The sequence below is a fragment of the Salmo salar genome, chromosome ssa03 (assembly GCF_905237065.1).
Source record: "Salmo salar chromosome ssa03, Ssal_v3.1, whole genome shotgun sequence".
Lineage (NCBI taxonomy): Eukaryota > Metazoa > Chordata > Actinopteri > Salmoniformes > Salmonidae > Salmo > Salmo salar.
Window position 1 is genome coordinate 35,815,002 of NC_059444.1, and position 15,567 is coordinate 35,830,568.

The 15,567-nt window shown below is 43.7% G+C and overlaps 2 protein-coding genes across 6 annotated transcripts; one reads left to right on the forward strand and one right to left on the reverse strand.

Annotated features, from left to right (window-relative positions):
* The first annotated feature begins 65 nt into the window (after window positions 1–65).
* LOC106600407 (microsomal glutathione S-transferase 3) lies at window positions 66–3,099 on the forward strand. 2 transcript variants are annotated; one of them, XM_014191725.2, is made up of 6 exons: window positions 66–203; window positions 858–986; window positions 1,178–1,251; window positions 1,391–1,448; window positions 2,405–2,477; window positions 2,578–3,099. In XM_014191725.2, the coding sequence occupies exons 2-6, from the start codon at window positions 870–872 to the stop codon at window positions 2,745–2,747; spliced, it is 492 nt and encodes a 163-aa protein (XP_014047200.1). In that variant the 5' UTR covers window positions 66–203; window positions 858–869; the 3' UTR covers window positions 2,748–3,099. The 2 variants fall into 2 exon arrangements, with proteins under 2 accessions (XP_014047200.1, XP_014047201.1); XM_014191726.2 differs by having other exon boundaries at window positions 130–203; window positions 836–986.
* A 372-nt stretch (window positions 3,100–3,471) lies between these two features.
* Window positions 3,472–11,073, reverse strand: LOC106600406 (proline-rich receptor-like protein kinase PERK8). 4 transcript variants are annotated; one of them, XM_045714772.1, is made up of 5 exons: window positions 10,798–11,073; window positions 7,487–7,828; window positions 5,999–6,313; window positions 5,731–5,882; window positions 3,472–5,609 (listed from the first exon to the last, which is right to left on the reverse strand). In XM_045714772.1, the coding sequence occupies exons 2-5, from the start codon at window positions 7,770–7,772 to the stop codon at window positions 5,541–5,543; spliced, it is 822 nt and encodes a 273-aa protein (XP_045570728.1). In that variant the 5' UTR covers window positions 7,773–7,828; window positions 10,798–11,073; the 3' UTR covers window positions 3,472–5,540. The 4 variants fall into 4 exon arrangements, with proteins under 4 accessions (XP_045570728.1, XP_014047199.1, XP_014047197.1 ...); XM_014191724.2 differs by lacking the exon at window positions 10,798–11,073 and adding an exon at window positions 8,417–9,088 and having other exon boundaries at window positions 5,999–6,187; XM_014191722.2 differs by lacking the exon at window positions 10,798–11,073 and adding an exon at window positions 8,417–9,075.
* Between the last annotated feature and the right edge of the window lie 4,494 nt (window positions 11,074–15,567).

Genomic DNA, 15,567 nt, shown 5'->3' on the forward strand with positions numbered 1-15,567 from the left:
AGAGGTTTTAAACTCATTACGAAGTTTCACACTCCCCCACCTTTATTATGGTATGAACCATGAACTCTACCCCACTAAGTGAAAGCGCCACGCCTCTCCTGTGTGTTAATATGTGACTCATCTATGCAGGAGCAGACAAGGCAGGATTACTGACAGGAAGAATACAGACAATTTGCGAACATTATTCAGATCATCATTTACAGGTACATACAATTTATTTTACAAGTAGTATTCAAAATGATGTGTTGTTGCTTGTTGCTGGATATAATGCTGCACTCCTAGTTCTCAATTGGCTTGACCTTATTTTGGGAGATTTTAGCTCACCAAGTTTAACTGCATTTACCCGGTTGAAAATGCGTCCATATGCGCATTTTATGTTTTCCCTGGTAACTTTTATGTACCACAAATACATTGAATCAAGCAGCCTGGTCTCATATACTACGTAACATAGTAAATGTAAATCTGGGACACTCAAAATAGTATATGTTATGTTTGGTATAGTTACTTAAGGCAAAAAGTTGGGTGGTTAATCTGTTTTATGAATGTATGTTTACTATGTCTACCTCTGCATCCAGGTTGAATCAAGGGGTAAAACTTTGGTAAGGGTAAAGGGTTTTTAGTAGCCTAGTTACGCCATAAACTAGGCTACAAATAGACAGAATAAGTACATTTCATATTTGCATAGAAGCCTATGCTCCATGGCAGTGGAATAGCTTTCATGTAATGTCCTTTAAAACATAGGGCCTACTAACTAATCTGTTACCTGATTGGATTGAACTTTCAACCAGTATCTTATCTACAGTGAAAGTGGGATAGACCAACTCACCTATAGTAGGCTATGTATTTTCCTCTTGCAGATCAGTGCCAGGATGGTTGTGCTGTCTAAAGAATATGGGTTTGTCGTTCTCACTGGTGTTGCCAGCATAGTCATGATCGGCCACCTCGCCGTGAAAGTTGGCAAAGCCCGCAAGAAGTACATGATCAAAGTGAGTGGCCAGGGACAGCTCAATGGATACGGCTTACCATGTGGCCTCCCAGGACCAGGAAACAATTTGGGCTCAAGTTACAGCCTTAAAGAAGGACCCAGTTATCCTAACCTCACTAGTAGGCCTACTGTGTGTTTGCTAAGAAAACCTCTCTGGATGGTTTACCTAATCTTCTCTTCTCTGTTGGACAGTACCCTCAGATGTACAGCGATGACCCAGAAACCGGAAATATCTTCAATTGCATCCAGCGGGCCCATCAGAACACGTATGTAGTAATACTATAGTATGTACATGTAGTAAGTAGCTGACAGAGTCAGCAGAGAGAACCCAAGATGTTTTCACAGACAAAGTTAACATTTCTTGTTGTGATAATAGGTCCACTAATAGTTATTATTTCTTTACAGCCTGGAGATCTACCCTGCCTTCCTCTTCTGTCTCACCATCGGTGGCCTGCATAGTCCTGTAATTTGACTTCCATTTATTAATTTACTCTATGTTAGATTCACATACCGTGCATGCCAGACTGTACAGCGCATTAGTCAAAGTATATTCAGAAGCACACTCATCTGTGTCTCTGCAAAATTTGATTCCCATTAATTTATCCTTAAGACTATAAAGTGTGGTTTTACGATGGTCATATCACGGATCATTTAGCGATTTGATTTGGAATTTTAGGACCCCTTTGGGTATAAAACATAAAATATGATTATTTGATGAAACATTGAATTTGGCCTTACTGCTATTAGCCCATAGAAACACATTGAATACAGATTCATACATGTAAAAACAAATAGTAAAAAATGAATCAAAAAGGAAGTTTGTTTTAAAGTGTCTGTCCTATATCTGAGCGATATAAGAAAGATCAGAAAATGATGTAAAAATGTTTTCACCTATATTTAACACTTTTTTGGGGCCACTAAACTACTTCCATGTATACTTCCATTAATTATTTTAACTGATACCGGGCTACATTAGTGTGTAGCCAAAACTCGGCGGTATCGACATAAGATGAGTCCTATGATGAGTCCCATGACACTTGTGGAGGGCGTAGAGCAAAACGGAGAACACCATTGTGTTCACGAGAGTCTCCTGTTTCCATAGACTGGTCATATTACTCAGTAGGCCAAACCTCAGGGCGATACAGATGTTTTTGTGAGAAGACCGATTTTTGGGATGTTTCATGGTCTGACAAACAAACACCTCTGTAGCTCGGCTACCTTCCACCATAGATGTGGAAGACCGCCATTGGCAAATGCGGTGGATTGAGATACAGCCCATGCTTAAACAGACACATTTTGATGGAGATTTTTTTATGATACTAACTAGATTTCCTTGGGGGCGCAGACATCGACTTGAGGGGGTTTTAAGGCATTAAGAGTCTTCTGTAGTATACTAACAGGGAGCCTTGTGTGTTACAGCGCCTAGTCAGTGGTCTTGGAATGACATGGGTTATAAGCAGGGAGATCTACGCATACGGATACTCCACTGGAGGTAAGACAACTGATAGATATGCTTATAATACAATAGTTGATGAAAACAAAACAATATGGCAGCCATTACTCAAGGGTTTTGTTCTATGCTATCCTTCCAGATCCTAAGAAAAGGATGCGCGGGGCGTTCGGGAACATTGCTCTGCTGGGCATGATGCTGATCGTAGCCAACTTTGGCAGAACCCTGTTGGGCTGTGGTGACTGGGTGTGGTCAGGGATGAGACCGGGGATGAGGTTCTCAGCTCCCCTTCCTGCTACCATTCCCCAGTGAGGTACTGCAACCCCAATCTAATAGTAGTAGAATGTCCCTTGTGGGCATCCATACATGTGTATGGCATATGTAGAAAGACAGAGTTCAGTAAACGTGGAAACAGACAATCACTGCTGTTTGTGCCTCATTCCATAACTACACCACCCCAACGCCTCCCTGACCCACTACTGAACACTGACAGACCCAGAGAACCTTCTGCAACGAACGACAGAGGCGGCTCATGGTTCACCACGTTGATTAACCTATTCTTTGTGAGCGTGATGTTTTAATACATATATTTACCAAAACTGTATTCTTAATGAAATAATAATGTATAAAATGACCATGGGAAATATTAAATATTTGTATTTGGTTCTGTCGTGGACTTTAATGCTGGTATCCATGGCCGTGTGTGAAATGTGTGTTTTAATGCTGGTATCTATGGGCGTGTGTGAGATGTGTGTAGGTGTATTAGATAAAGGTTGCCAAGAGGTTAATAATGTGTGTGAGGGATGTGTTTGTCCTCATTGTTCTGAGCTGCATAGTTGTCCAAAGTTCACACACCACCTCTAAGTCTACATGCAGGCACAAGGAACACACTATTATTACCTTAGCCATTAGGCAATTTCTGTCCTTGATTTGTTGAATAGGTTTGGATTAAGGCTGGGGACTGTACTAAGTAACAATACAATAACTCTCTGAACTTGTGAATCACTCATCAGCTGAAGAGTCGAAAGCACACAGCTAAAAGGGTTTCAGTTTTATTATCAAACACAGGAACAAGTCCTTAAAACATATTTCTTACAGTTAACTCTGCAACTGTATATCATCCTATATCACTTTAGGCACTTATAGGTAAATCACAAGTGAAACACTTAAACACTGTAAATATGATTTGTTGCAGTGCAAGACAAAACATGTAATTTTCAATCTAGATGTAATTAAAAACCTCAGTTCTTAGACATACACTGCTCTGTTTCTGCATTTTAGTATTTCCAATTTACAAATCTAAAGGATCATTTTGTGAGACATAACTATCAACAGAATAGTTAATAAATATGTAAGTAGATTTTGCATAATTTGTGTTTCACAAAGTTCCTTAACCGATCACTTTCACATGAAAGCACCATTGTGTGACCACTGTTGGTGAACCCAACATTTCACCTCAAAGTAAAGTCTTGAAATTGGATCAAACCTTGTAGATATGTTTTATTTTTAGATATTTTTACCCCAATTTCGTGAGAAGGTCAAGTCATGCGTCCTCCGAAACATGACCTGCAAAACAGCGCTTCTTAACACCCGCCTGCTTAACTCAAAAGCCAGCCACACCAACGTGTCAGAGGAAACACCATTCAACTGATGACGAAGTCTACCGGCAGACAACCAGCCTGCTACAATGAGCCAAGTAAAGCCCCCCCTGGCCAAACTCTCCCCCAACCCAGACAACACTGGGCCAGTTGTGCACCACCCTATGGGACTCCTGATTCCAGCAGGTTGTGATCCAGCCTGGGATCAAACCCAGGTCTGTAGTGATGCCTCTAGCACTGTGATGCAGTGCATTAAACCACTGCCCCACTCAGGAGGCCTAGATATGGTTTTTAATCGAGTCACCCTTATTGGAGGGGACCCCCTTTCTGTCACTACCCCCTAAAAAATGAACTTCTCTCTGTACATTGGTTAAATCTTTTTTTTATTTTACTAGGCAAGTCAGTTAAGAACAAACTCTTATTTTCAATGATGGCCTAGAAACAGTGGGTTAACTGCCTTGTTCAGGGGCAGAACGACAGATTTTTACCTTGTTTGCTCAGAGAATTTGATCTTGCAACCTTCTTGTTACTAGTCCAACGCTCTAACCACTAGGCTACCCTGCCGTTTTGGGGTTACAATTACAGAATCTTTACCGGCTCTCATGCAAGTAAGACCAAGGATGGGTGTTTTTCAAGAAACTCAATCCCTTGTTAAGACAACCCACTGGGCATTCTGGTTTGAAAGAATACTTCACTCATGGGGCGGCAGGTAGCCTAGTGGTTAGAGCGTTGGGCCAGTAACCCGAAAGGTTGCTAGAGCTAATCCCTTTTCTGACAAGGTAAAAATCTGTCCTTCTGCCCCTGAACAAGGCAGTTAACCCTAGGCCGTCATTGTAAATCAGAACTTGTTCTTAACTGACTTGCCTAGATAACGTACTTGCCTAATCCAGTTCATGGATTAGAATAGTCCCATAACATGGAGACTGGTGAACATTTAAATCACTTAAAGTCCCTCTACAGTAAGCATCTTTCACTCCCTGTCTATTTCCCCCCTATCATGGTCCTTGGCAACAACATCAAATGTGGCATTGTGTTTTCTTCATACATTACCAGCTCACTTGGGGACTCCACTTCCACTGATATCCCCTAGAGGGCACTGTGTCTGTTTCTATAACACAATAAAGTGCAGTCTGTGCTGTGTATGACCTGTATAAGGAGGAGGGGGGGTACATTACAAAGAACAAAACAGAACTCTGTGCAGATCAAACGTATGAAAGCTTCAAAGGGAATAATGATGGTGCTGGCCTAATGTTGAAACGGAACCTCTGATGTCCTAATACTGCAACCCCTGATTGGGTATTGAATGCCTTCTAATTGTTAATATAATATAATCAAATTGGAAACTGCTCAGCAGGGGGAATCATAGTGAGACAACATGGGCGCTGGCCGAGGGCCTCCAGTCCAGTCAAAGGCTTTGCCAGGATCCAAAACGGTGGCCGATTGGATATCTGCTGTGTAGCTGGGCTAGAAGTAAAGTTGACTGTTGATGATGAGAGGTTTTCCGTCATCAGTAACTGTAAGTGTATCTGGAAAGTGGTGTGCCTTCCATCAAGTCATCCTGGACAGGAAGACAAGACTAGGACGAGTTAATGTTGAAAAACACTATATCACTTCAAATTCACGGAAATCATATATCCCACATCAAATGACATGCCATAGAAGACCTGAATCTAACATGTCCAGTAGAGTATGCTCACCATGGGCAGATCCTGCAGCCGGTGGAAGTCAGGGTGGTCGGTCCGTTGGCGGAATTTGAGGAAGAGGACAACAGAGACTATGGCTGTGGTGATGATAAAGATAGAGACCAGGCTAGCCAGCAAAGGGTCCAGAGGAGATTGGAGCTGTGGCCCTTTGAAACAAAATGTCAAATGCTTTGATTGATTCATTGGCTAATTTGTCGTGTCATTTGCTATCTGGATAATCAGTGAATTAGTTGATCGGTTAATTGGTCAATTATCACCTTACCCTCATCTCCAACGGTGAGCTCTGATGGAACCTCCTGGTGAGGCGGGCTGGCAGGGACATGGACTGGGCCGGAGGTCTTGGGGTCTTCCGTGGGGAGGGTTTGGGTTGGGGCAGGGGTCAGTGCTGGGGTGCTGGGTTGGACAGAGGACTGGATCGGTGTAAAAACATGGGATGGAGGTGGGGTGGTATCTAAAACAGGAGGAGTAGAGGTGGTGAGGTGGCCTCCAGCAGGGACAGGGTAGGTTGTGTCCCCTAGGGTGGAGGGCAGTCCTGCAGGGGAGGTGCTTTTTACAGGGGACGAGGAGGAGGAGCTGTCTGAGAGAAAGTCCCAGAGAAATAGAATTACAACAGTATTGTACATTGAGTGTACTAAACATGAAGAACACCTGCTCTTTGCATGACATAGACTGACCAGGTGAATACAGGTGAAAGCTAAAGATCACTTATTGATGACAGTTGTTAAATCCACGTCAATCAGTGTAGATGAAGGGGAGGAGACAGGTTAAGGAGGATTTGTAAGCCTTGAGACAATTGTGATATGGATTGTGTATGTGTGCCATTCAGAGGTTGAATGGGCAAGACAAAAGATTTAAGTACCTTTGAACGGGAAATGGTGGTAGGTGCCAGGCGCACCGGTTTGTGTCAAGAACTGCAACGCTGCTGGGTTTTTCACGCTCAACAGTTTCCGGTGTGTATCAAGAATGGTCTACCACCAAAAGAACATCCAGCCAACTTGACAAAACTGTGTGAAGCATTGGAGTCAACAAGGGCCAGCATCCCTGTGGAACGCTTTCGACATCTTGTAGAGTACATGCCTCTACAAATTGAGGCTGTTTTGATGGCAAAGGCAGGTGGGTCGAAGCCCAATATTAGGAAGCTGTTCTTAATGTTTTGTACACTATGTATATAAACTGTATTACATAGTGTACACATACAGCATCTCTAAGGAAGATACAGAGAAAGGTTCTGCAATGCCAAGCCTTTTTTCATGTACCATCATTCCTGATTCTCCTAAATGAGGCTCGACTTATTATTTGAAATCAAAAGGAGAGGAATTAGACAAAGAAAGCAAATATGCGAGCAAGAGAGAGAGAGTGGGAGAGAGCGAGACTGAAATCTGGATGCTGTTATGTAACATTGTGTGTTTTTTCAGTGTCAGGCAGAAGAGGTGTCAGACACAGAAGACACGCTCAGCCTCGACAGAGAGAGTTATATTTGTCCGTCCAGTAAAACGATAGTTCCTACATCACGTTGCCACATCCCACTCTACACCCCTAAACTTTCTATACCCCTGCTATGCTGCCTGGCGGTGGGTTGGAGCCAGAGGCAAGCTTCTGTGTTTGCAAACAAGCAGCTTTTGCAGAATGCGGGTCTCTATTTTCAGACTGTACACAGTCCACTGGTACCAGCTACCTCTGGGTAACCATGGGAAATATAGGCAGGCTTAATGTCTCTGATATAAGTCAAATATCCTTTGGGTTACTGTACCTGTGAGAGTGGCGTTGTCTTGGGTGGCGGTAACGGTGTTGACTGTGTGTGCAGGTGCAGGTGTAGGCAGAGACGTGGTCATCTGATTGGTCACAGCCATGTCATCCCAGTCACCAGCATCTGTAACAGACTCTGATTGAAGCAGCCTGTCGCCGTCAATAAAAGCTGGTTTGGTTGGGGCTCCATTCGTTTGGTCTGGAGAGGTCTGTTTGGCAGGACTTGGCTCTGGCTGCGGCTCCTCCTCATCTTCATTGACCAATGGGAGGACTGGTGATGCAATGGACATGCCCTCATGCTGGAGGGCGCCTGGGGTGACAACAGGGGGCAAAGAAATGCTCTGACCTGCAAGAAAAGGATGATGATGTCACTGTAGAAATAGAATGTTCTGGTGTTTCATTTTGTTGTGAATAGATGAAGTAGCTAATAGACATTACAAAATGTGACTGGGAAATAAGTAGGAAAGTAATGTCATTAGGCCTACAGCATGTGTTTCCAGGGTAACTGTGTGACACGTGCAGCCGATGAACAGAAGTGAACATTGTTCTCTAATTAATGTGAACAACACAATTTGGGATGCGTGACCTCTGGTCAGACATTGTTCTATACATAATGCTTGATTATATGTTGAGAAATTCTAAGAGTATTCCTACTGGCCCATTATGTCAATAGAAACTTCCTTCACTATAATAAACTGATAATAACCTGCACTGACACGCAGTCCTAGTGTATAACCAATCAATAAACACTGCCAAACAAAATATGTAACATTAGGCTACATCTAAATGTAACCTACATCATACAGATTGTCCTACTGTCATCAGAACATACTGCGATGACAAGGTAGACTGAATGTGGAGCACAAAATATCGCTCTGCTCAGCGGGCTGTCTACTCTAAACACATCACACACACCGTTGACACCTAGGCCTACCCTTTGTCTCCGATGAACTGGTAAAGATCACCAAGGCACAAAGCAGTAGATTATTTTCAATATTCATTTCACTTGCTGCTTTCCGTGGATGACTAAACGTTCAACGGCAATAACGCCAGTTATCTTCTTTGCAGGAGCGTGTTCTTTTCTGTTCTTTCCGTTAGATTAGTTGACAGTGAACATCACTGCTAAAAATACATACAGGGGTCTGGCTTTGGAGAGAAGGGGTGGGGTTGATATGTGAAGCGCGTCGCGCAATGTCAGTGTCAAATGTTTTGCCCGGCTCCGTCAGGACGACGTCTGTCGATGGAACTCAAAGCCCACAATGTGTTCTGAATGTGTCACCGTCTCACCGCCATGCCCGTGGCCCCCCTTCACGTTGAGGGGGCGTGCCACCCCTCAGCTGTCACTGCTGCACCGCGTGCCCTCTGCTCCGTGCACGCTGTGTAAAACACTCATTTCTGGGCATTCCTTAATCAGTAATACTGATAGGCCCTACACAGGTAGTTATAGATCTGTTGTAAAGATTCACTATGTTTAAATGCTTGTAAGAAAATTATATAGACCTGACACAGGAGATTGGTGGCACCTTATTTGGGGTTGATGGGCTTGTGGTAATGCCTGGAGCAGAATTAGTGGAATGGTATCAAACACATCAAAAGGATGTTTGATGCCATTCCATTTGCTCCTTTACGGCTATTATTATGAGCCGTCCTCCTCTCAGCAGCCTCCTGTGATAGACTGTTGGATAGACCAGCATTTCCTCTTAAACATTTAACATTTGCCTAATCTACCAACAGAGGTTGTGTTTCAACATGATCCTGTCATGCTCTGCTGGACCTGTTGGTTTGTGGTCAGTACCATGCTCAGCACGTGTCAATCACAACAGGACAATGAACGCTGAAAACCTTTCCAGACAACTCACTTTTGACCTTGACCTGGAGAAGGCTAGCCTATTGGCAGGGGCCACCTCTGTCATCAACAGCATTGACTGATAGAGGGAGACTTTTTAAAGCCCACGGACTGTGGGCGGCAGGCGCAACAACATAAGCGTGGACATTAACTGATTTTCTCCTATAGCCAACAGTAGAGCCCCGACCCGGTGTCATTAGAATTAACCGTGGAGAACGTTGAGAGGGTAAGTTGTCAAACTCATACAGTGCGCAACAAGTGGTTTTGATGCAGTACCAAAACACAGCTCTCATTCAGTCTGAAAGCAACTTGTTCATCTCAGTCTGTAAAGCTGTAGAACAAATATGTGTGTCTCTCCCAGGCTTTCTAAGTATCTCAGCAACATTGTGGTTATATGCTATGTGACAATGATATTATTTACCAAATAGCCTAATTACACAAATGAAAGCCTATTGGTTTACAGTTGGAAAATGCACAGACTAATTACAATGGAATTTTGACCTTTAACAAATACAGAATATCCTGTTTGAATACATTTTTCACAGGCAATGGGCCTGCAAGTAAACTAGTTCAATGGGGTATAGAAGGAAGGAGGTTGTTGTAATATTGTGGGTCGTTCCATGAAACCAGTACGATTTGAGTCCCTCTGACCTTTTTAAGTATATTTTAAGTATTGGGTCACCAAAATCTAATTTAAAAAGCTTTTTTTATATAAATTGAAATGTCCCATGTAATGAAGTGCAAGAAACATTATATTCATTGCATTTTTAATATGAGAAAATATCTTGTTTTCAACTGACACCAAGCGTTTTGTCATGTCCTCCATGGCCTTCACTTAATTTGTACTTCGGATATGACTAATAAAATGTGCAAATAATCCATACATTTTGCCGTTGATGTAAACATACAGTTGAAGTTGGAAGTTTACATACACCTTAGCCAAATACATTTAAACTAAATTTTTCACAGTTCCTGACATTTAATCCTAGTACAAATTCCCTGTCTTAGGTCAGTTAGGATCACCACTTTATTTTAAGAATGTGAAATGTCAGAATAATAGTAGAGAAGGATTTATTTCAGCTTTTATTTCTTTCATCACATTCCCAGTGGGTCAGAAGTTTACGTACACTCAATTAGTATTTGATAGCATTGCCTTTAAATTGTTTAACTTGGGTCAAATACTCATCATAAACGTTGACAAAATATATAACAATCATTTAAAGAATTATAGATATATTATAATAACTTTACGGAGAAAGCACATTGTTCAATATTCTGAGTACAGAGCTCTGCCATCAATGCAAGCTATACAGTTAGCCGTCAAGCCACGGTGTCGTCAAAACTCTAAAATACTGTTATAAATATTTTCTTACCTTTGCTGATCTTCGGCGGAATGCAATCGGAAGGACTCCCACTTCCACAAGAAATGTTCATTTGTTTGATAAAGTCCATAATTTATGTCCAAATACCTCCGTTTTGTTGGCACGTCCAGAACACTATTCCAAAGGCACGAGACGGGGGCGCAAATCAATAGACGAAAAGCTCAAAAGTTCCATTACCGTTTGTAGAAACATGTCAAACGCTGTTTACACTAAAACCTTGTTTTTTTTAACATAAACAATTGATAATATTCCAACCGGACTGATATACAGTATCGTGATGTCAGCTGCATGTGCTCAACACAGAAGCTACTCGACTGCAAGTGATTCAACACACAGCATTTCAGTTTCAGCAAGGTGCCAACTGCTGGGCCACAGCCAGCCAGTGAAGGAAAGCCACACATACAGCCAGTGAAGGAAATCCAGTGGGAAGTCAAAGGGGTTCTTGGGAAATGGTGTATGCTGAGATACAATGAAGACCTACTATATGTCCAGGCATCATCCTGAACACAGATGAAAAGCATGTCCATGTAAAGTGGATGGATCGCTTTGGATCAAACCGATTCTTCTGGCCTACTCGTGAGGACATTCACTGGTACCTGTTTATTGATGTCCTTGAAACCATTCCACCCCCACAGTCCGTGACATCCCGCCACGTTAAGATCTTGAAAGGGGTGTGGGCCATACTTTCAGGATGAACGGCATGAAGCAAGAGGCATGCACCCACACACCCAAAGTATCTATCTACCTGTGAGACATGTTCCATGGTTCCCCTGAGTGTCTCCATGTCCACACACACAAAAGCACAGAGTTTACCGTTAGTGTAGCTGTACCGTTCGTAGTCAGATTTACCTTCTCTTATAAAAATAGCGTCAGTGACTCATGCATGAGTATTAACAACATACGCGACACTGTGACATCATTGTGTGAGTACGGCCATTTGTGACCCCACCCACCGGCTTGCTTGGTTCGAGGTCAGTACCAGATATCAAACGAGGCTGAATTTCATTTCCATTTACCCATGGCCTGCATGATTATTTGGAACTAAGCGGGCCGTGGGCAAATGGAAATTAAATAGGAAGCGTGATATTCACGGCCCGTCATGGTCCTGCAGTGAAAATGCGCCACAAGATGATGACCTGTTCTGATGACCTATTCAATGTTATTGTCTACTATGTTTTCATTTTTTACTGCAGTTGGTTTAGTTAAACTCAGTTTAATTCAAATAGATATCTATTGTCCTCATTTTCATAGTTATATCTATGAAATACAATGTTTATAGTAAATCTTGGAGTGAATTTGAGAGTAAACAAAACCAATTCATATGGAAGCCATATTTGTCTCTTCAACCCTGTTGCCCTAGTCTCAAAACTGTTACATGCCAATTTTGTGCTAAAATGTTGGAAAGGAAATTAAATATGAATTTAATGTTTGTTGAGCTGTCTGAAATGTTTAGAGCAATCATGAGAAAAAAGATTTTAGTTCAAATTCTGAAGTGAAACCATACTTTTGCAAAAAATGTATAAGGCCACTGACACACAAAGTATCCATTTCAGGCTTTAGTATAGCAAGTGTGAGATTTTATATATATTTTATACTTGCAGTTCTTTAATTCTTTTGAGGGACATATGATTAAATGGGAAATGTTTATTTTATTACAACTATAATTTATAATCATATTCAGACAACTTACATTGTGTCCATAATGGGGTTGAAGGCAAAGTCGAATTGTACCCATTTGGTGGAATAACCCTTATATATGTAACATACTGTGCTAATTATAACCACCACCATGTGTTTGGGATTAGTTGCCATCAGCAACAACACTCAGACTCATGCAGTTGGCCATCCTGTGTGCATTATTGGCTGCTACACCTGCTTACATTCTTTATCAGTGGCATTGTCATTTTTACATTTCCATCCCTATTGAAAATTAAATAATTTGAATTGAAAATGTCCTCTTCCCTCTTCCCTAGGTCCTCCACCAGCTGTACTATGACCCAGACATTGAGCATAAGAACATTGGCCCAGAAGTGGCTGACTCAGGTCCAGATCTCTCCTCAGGCCTGGCAGTTCTGCTGGCCTCTGCTCAGCCCAGACAAGGTCTGCTCCAGCACCATCCTACAACCTCCCCTGTACTTTCTACACAACCTGTTGTGTAGTATCATTTCTTTCCTGCTTGTATTGCACTCCATAACCCCATTCATAACCCTGTATAAACCTGTAATCTTCTCATTATCCCACCATTGTCAAAACAGCTTCCCGAAATCCAGTTCTTTGGTGCCAGCATCCTCAACAGCAAGATATCCCTCCACTGGGCTGACCTCCCCACAGACCAGCACCACACCCACATCTCCCACTTTTCATCAGGGTCCAAGATGGTGCTGACCAAGCTGTGTATGGCCCTGGCCTCCCTGGCCCTCAACACCATGCCTCAGGCCTGGCCCAAGGCTGTGGCTGACATGGTCAGGGTCTTCCATCCAGAGAAGGTCAGGGTGGGGCTGGGGTTGTAGGTGGAGGAGGTGGGACGGAAAATGAAGTGAACACCCACGCCCACTGCCTGGCCATGCTGGAGCTCCTTACTGTGCTGCCAGAGGAGTTCCTGCCGGCTGCCAAAGGCCTGTTGTGTCCAGCTGAGGGAGGCCCTGGCTGGGGAATGGACAGCTGTGTGTACCCTGCTGCACCAGTTGCTCCAGAGGCAGGAGGCCCCCAGCCAGGTGAAGGAGCGGGCCCTGTGCTGCCTGTCCAGCTGTGTGGGAATGGATGTTCCCCTGCATGGGTAGAGCGAGGGTTGCTGAAGGACTGTTTCGCTACTCTGTCCAACCCAGAGCTCTTCAACATGGCTGTGGAGATATACACTGCTCAAAAAAATAAAGGGAACACTAAAATAACACATCCTTGATCTGAATGAATGAAATAATCTTATTAAATACTTTTTTCTTTACATAGTTGAATGTGCTGACAACAAAATCACACAAAAATAATCAATGGAAATCCAATTTATCAACCCATGGAGGTCTGGATTTGGAGTCATACTCAAAATTAAAGTGGAAAACCACACTACAGGCTGATCCAACTTTGATGTAATGTCCTTAAAACAAGTCAAAATGAGGCTCCACGTGCCTGTATGATCTCCCTACAACACCTGGGCATGCTCCTGATGAGGTGGCGGATGGTCTCCTGAGGGATCTCCTCCCAGACCTGGACTAAAGCATCCGCCAACTCCTGGACAGTCTGTGGTGCAACGTGGCGTTGGTGGATGGAGCGAGACATGATGTCCCAGATGTGCTCAATTGGATTCAGGTCTGGGGAACGGGCGGGCCAGTCCATAGCATCAATTCCTTCCTCTTGCAGGAACTGCTGACACACTCCAGCCACATGAAGTCTAGCATTGTCTTGCATTAGGAGGAACCCAGGGCCAACCGCACCAGCATATGGTCTCACAAGGGGTCTGAGGATCTCATCTCGGTACCTAATGGCAGTCAGGCTACCTCTGGCGAGCACATGGAGGGCTGTGCGGCCCCCCAAAGAAATGCCACCCCACACCATGACTGACCCACCGCCAAACCAGTCATGCTGGAGGATGTTGCAGGCAGCAGAACGTTCTCCACGGCATCTCCAGACTGTCACGTCTGTCACATGTGCTCACTGTGAACCTGCTTTCATCTGTGAAGAGCACAGGGCGCCAGTGGCGAATTTGCCAATCTTGGTGTTCTCTGGCAAATGCCAAACGTCCTGCACGGTGTTGGGCTGTAAGCACAACCCCCACCTGTGGATGTCGAGCCCTCATACCACCCTCATGGAGTCTGTTTCTGACCGTTTGAGCAGACACACGCACATTTGTGGCCTGCTGGAGGTCATTTTGCAGGGCTCTGACAGTGCTCCTCCTGCTCCTCATTGCACAAAGGTGGAGGTAGCGGTCCTGCTGCTGGGTTGTTGCCCTCCTACGGCCTCCTCCACGTCTCCTGATGTACTGGCCTGTCACCTGGTAGCGCCTCCATGCTCTGGACACTACGCTGACAGACACAGCAAACCTTCTTGCCACAGCTCGCATTGATGTGCCATCCTGGATGAGCTGCACTACCTGAGCCACTTGTGTGGGTTGTAGACTCCGTCTCATGCTACCACTAGAGTGAAAGCACCGCAAGCATTCAAAAGTGACCAAAACATCAGCCAGGAAGCATAGGAACTGAGAAGTGGTCTGTGGTTACCACCTGCAGAACCACTCCTTTATTGGGGGTGTCTTGCTAATTGCCTATAATTTCCACCTGTTGTCTATTCCATTTGCACAACAGCATGTGAAATGTATTGTCAATCAGTGTTGCTTCCTAAGTGGACAGTTTGATTTCACAGAAGTGTGATTGACTTGGAGTTACATTGTGTTGTTTAAGTGTTCCCTTTATTTTTTTGAGCAGTATATATCGTCAGATACTATATCTCAACCAGACTAAGAAAATCTCCTTGCCGAAATCCTCCCCCCCCCCCCGCCCCCCTTCTAATTGACTTAATTTTGTGGCTAGTCAAATAATTTCTGTTGCACACACTACTGGTCAACATGAGCTACCAAAATTGTTCAGAAGTGTGCTAGGCCTTGCAGTCCCAAGATAGAAGGGGGGGCCAGAATTTCAGCAGGCAACAAAATTGCCTTGCCGAAATCCTCCCCCCCCTCTAATATCCTTAATTTTGTGGCTAGATTCAAATACTTTCTGTGGTACACACTACTGGTCAACATGAGCTACCAAAATGATTCAGAAGTGTGCCAGGCCTTGCAGTCCCAAGATAGAAGGGGGGGGGGGGTATTTTGGCAGGCAAGAAAATAGCCTTGCAGAAATCCTCCCCCCTTCTAATTTCCTTACTTTT

Bases quoted from the DNA above. Each gene is read 5' to 3' on its own strand.
- LOC106600407 (XM_014191725.2), top strand. From the start codon at position 870: ATGGTTGTGCTGTCTAAAGAATATGGGTTTGTCGTTCTCACTGGTGTT. The intron at 987-1,177 runs GTGAGTGGCCAG...TCTGTTGGACAG, and splicing joins GCAAGAAGTACATGATCAAA to TACCCTCAGATGTACAGCGA. The intron at 1,449-2,404 runs GTAATTTGACTT...TGTGTGTTACAG, and splicing joins TCGGTGGCCTGCATAGTCCT to CGCCTAGTCAGTGGTCTTGG.
- LOC106600406 (XM_014191722.2), bottom strand. From the start codon at position 8,483: ATGAATATTGAAAATAATCTACTGCTTTGTGCCTTGGTGATCTTTACC. The intron at 6,314-7,486 runs GTACAGTAACCC...ACTTTCTCTCAG, and splicing joins AGACAACGCCACTCTCACAG to ACAGCTCCTCCTCCTCGTCC. The intron at 5,883-5,998 runs GTAAGGTGATAA...TTTGTTTCAAAG, and splicing joins GCTCACCGTTGGAGATGAGG to GGCCACAGCTCCAATCTCCT.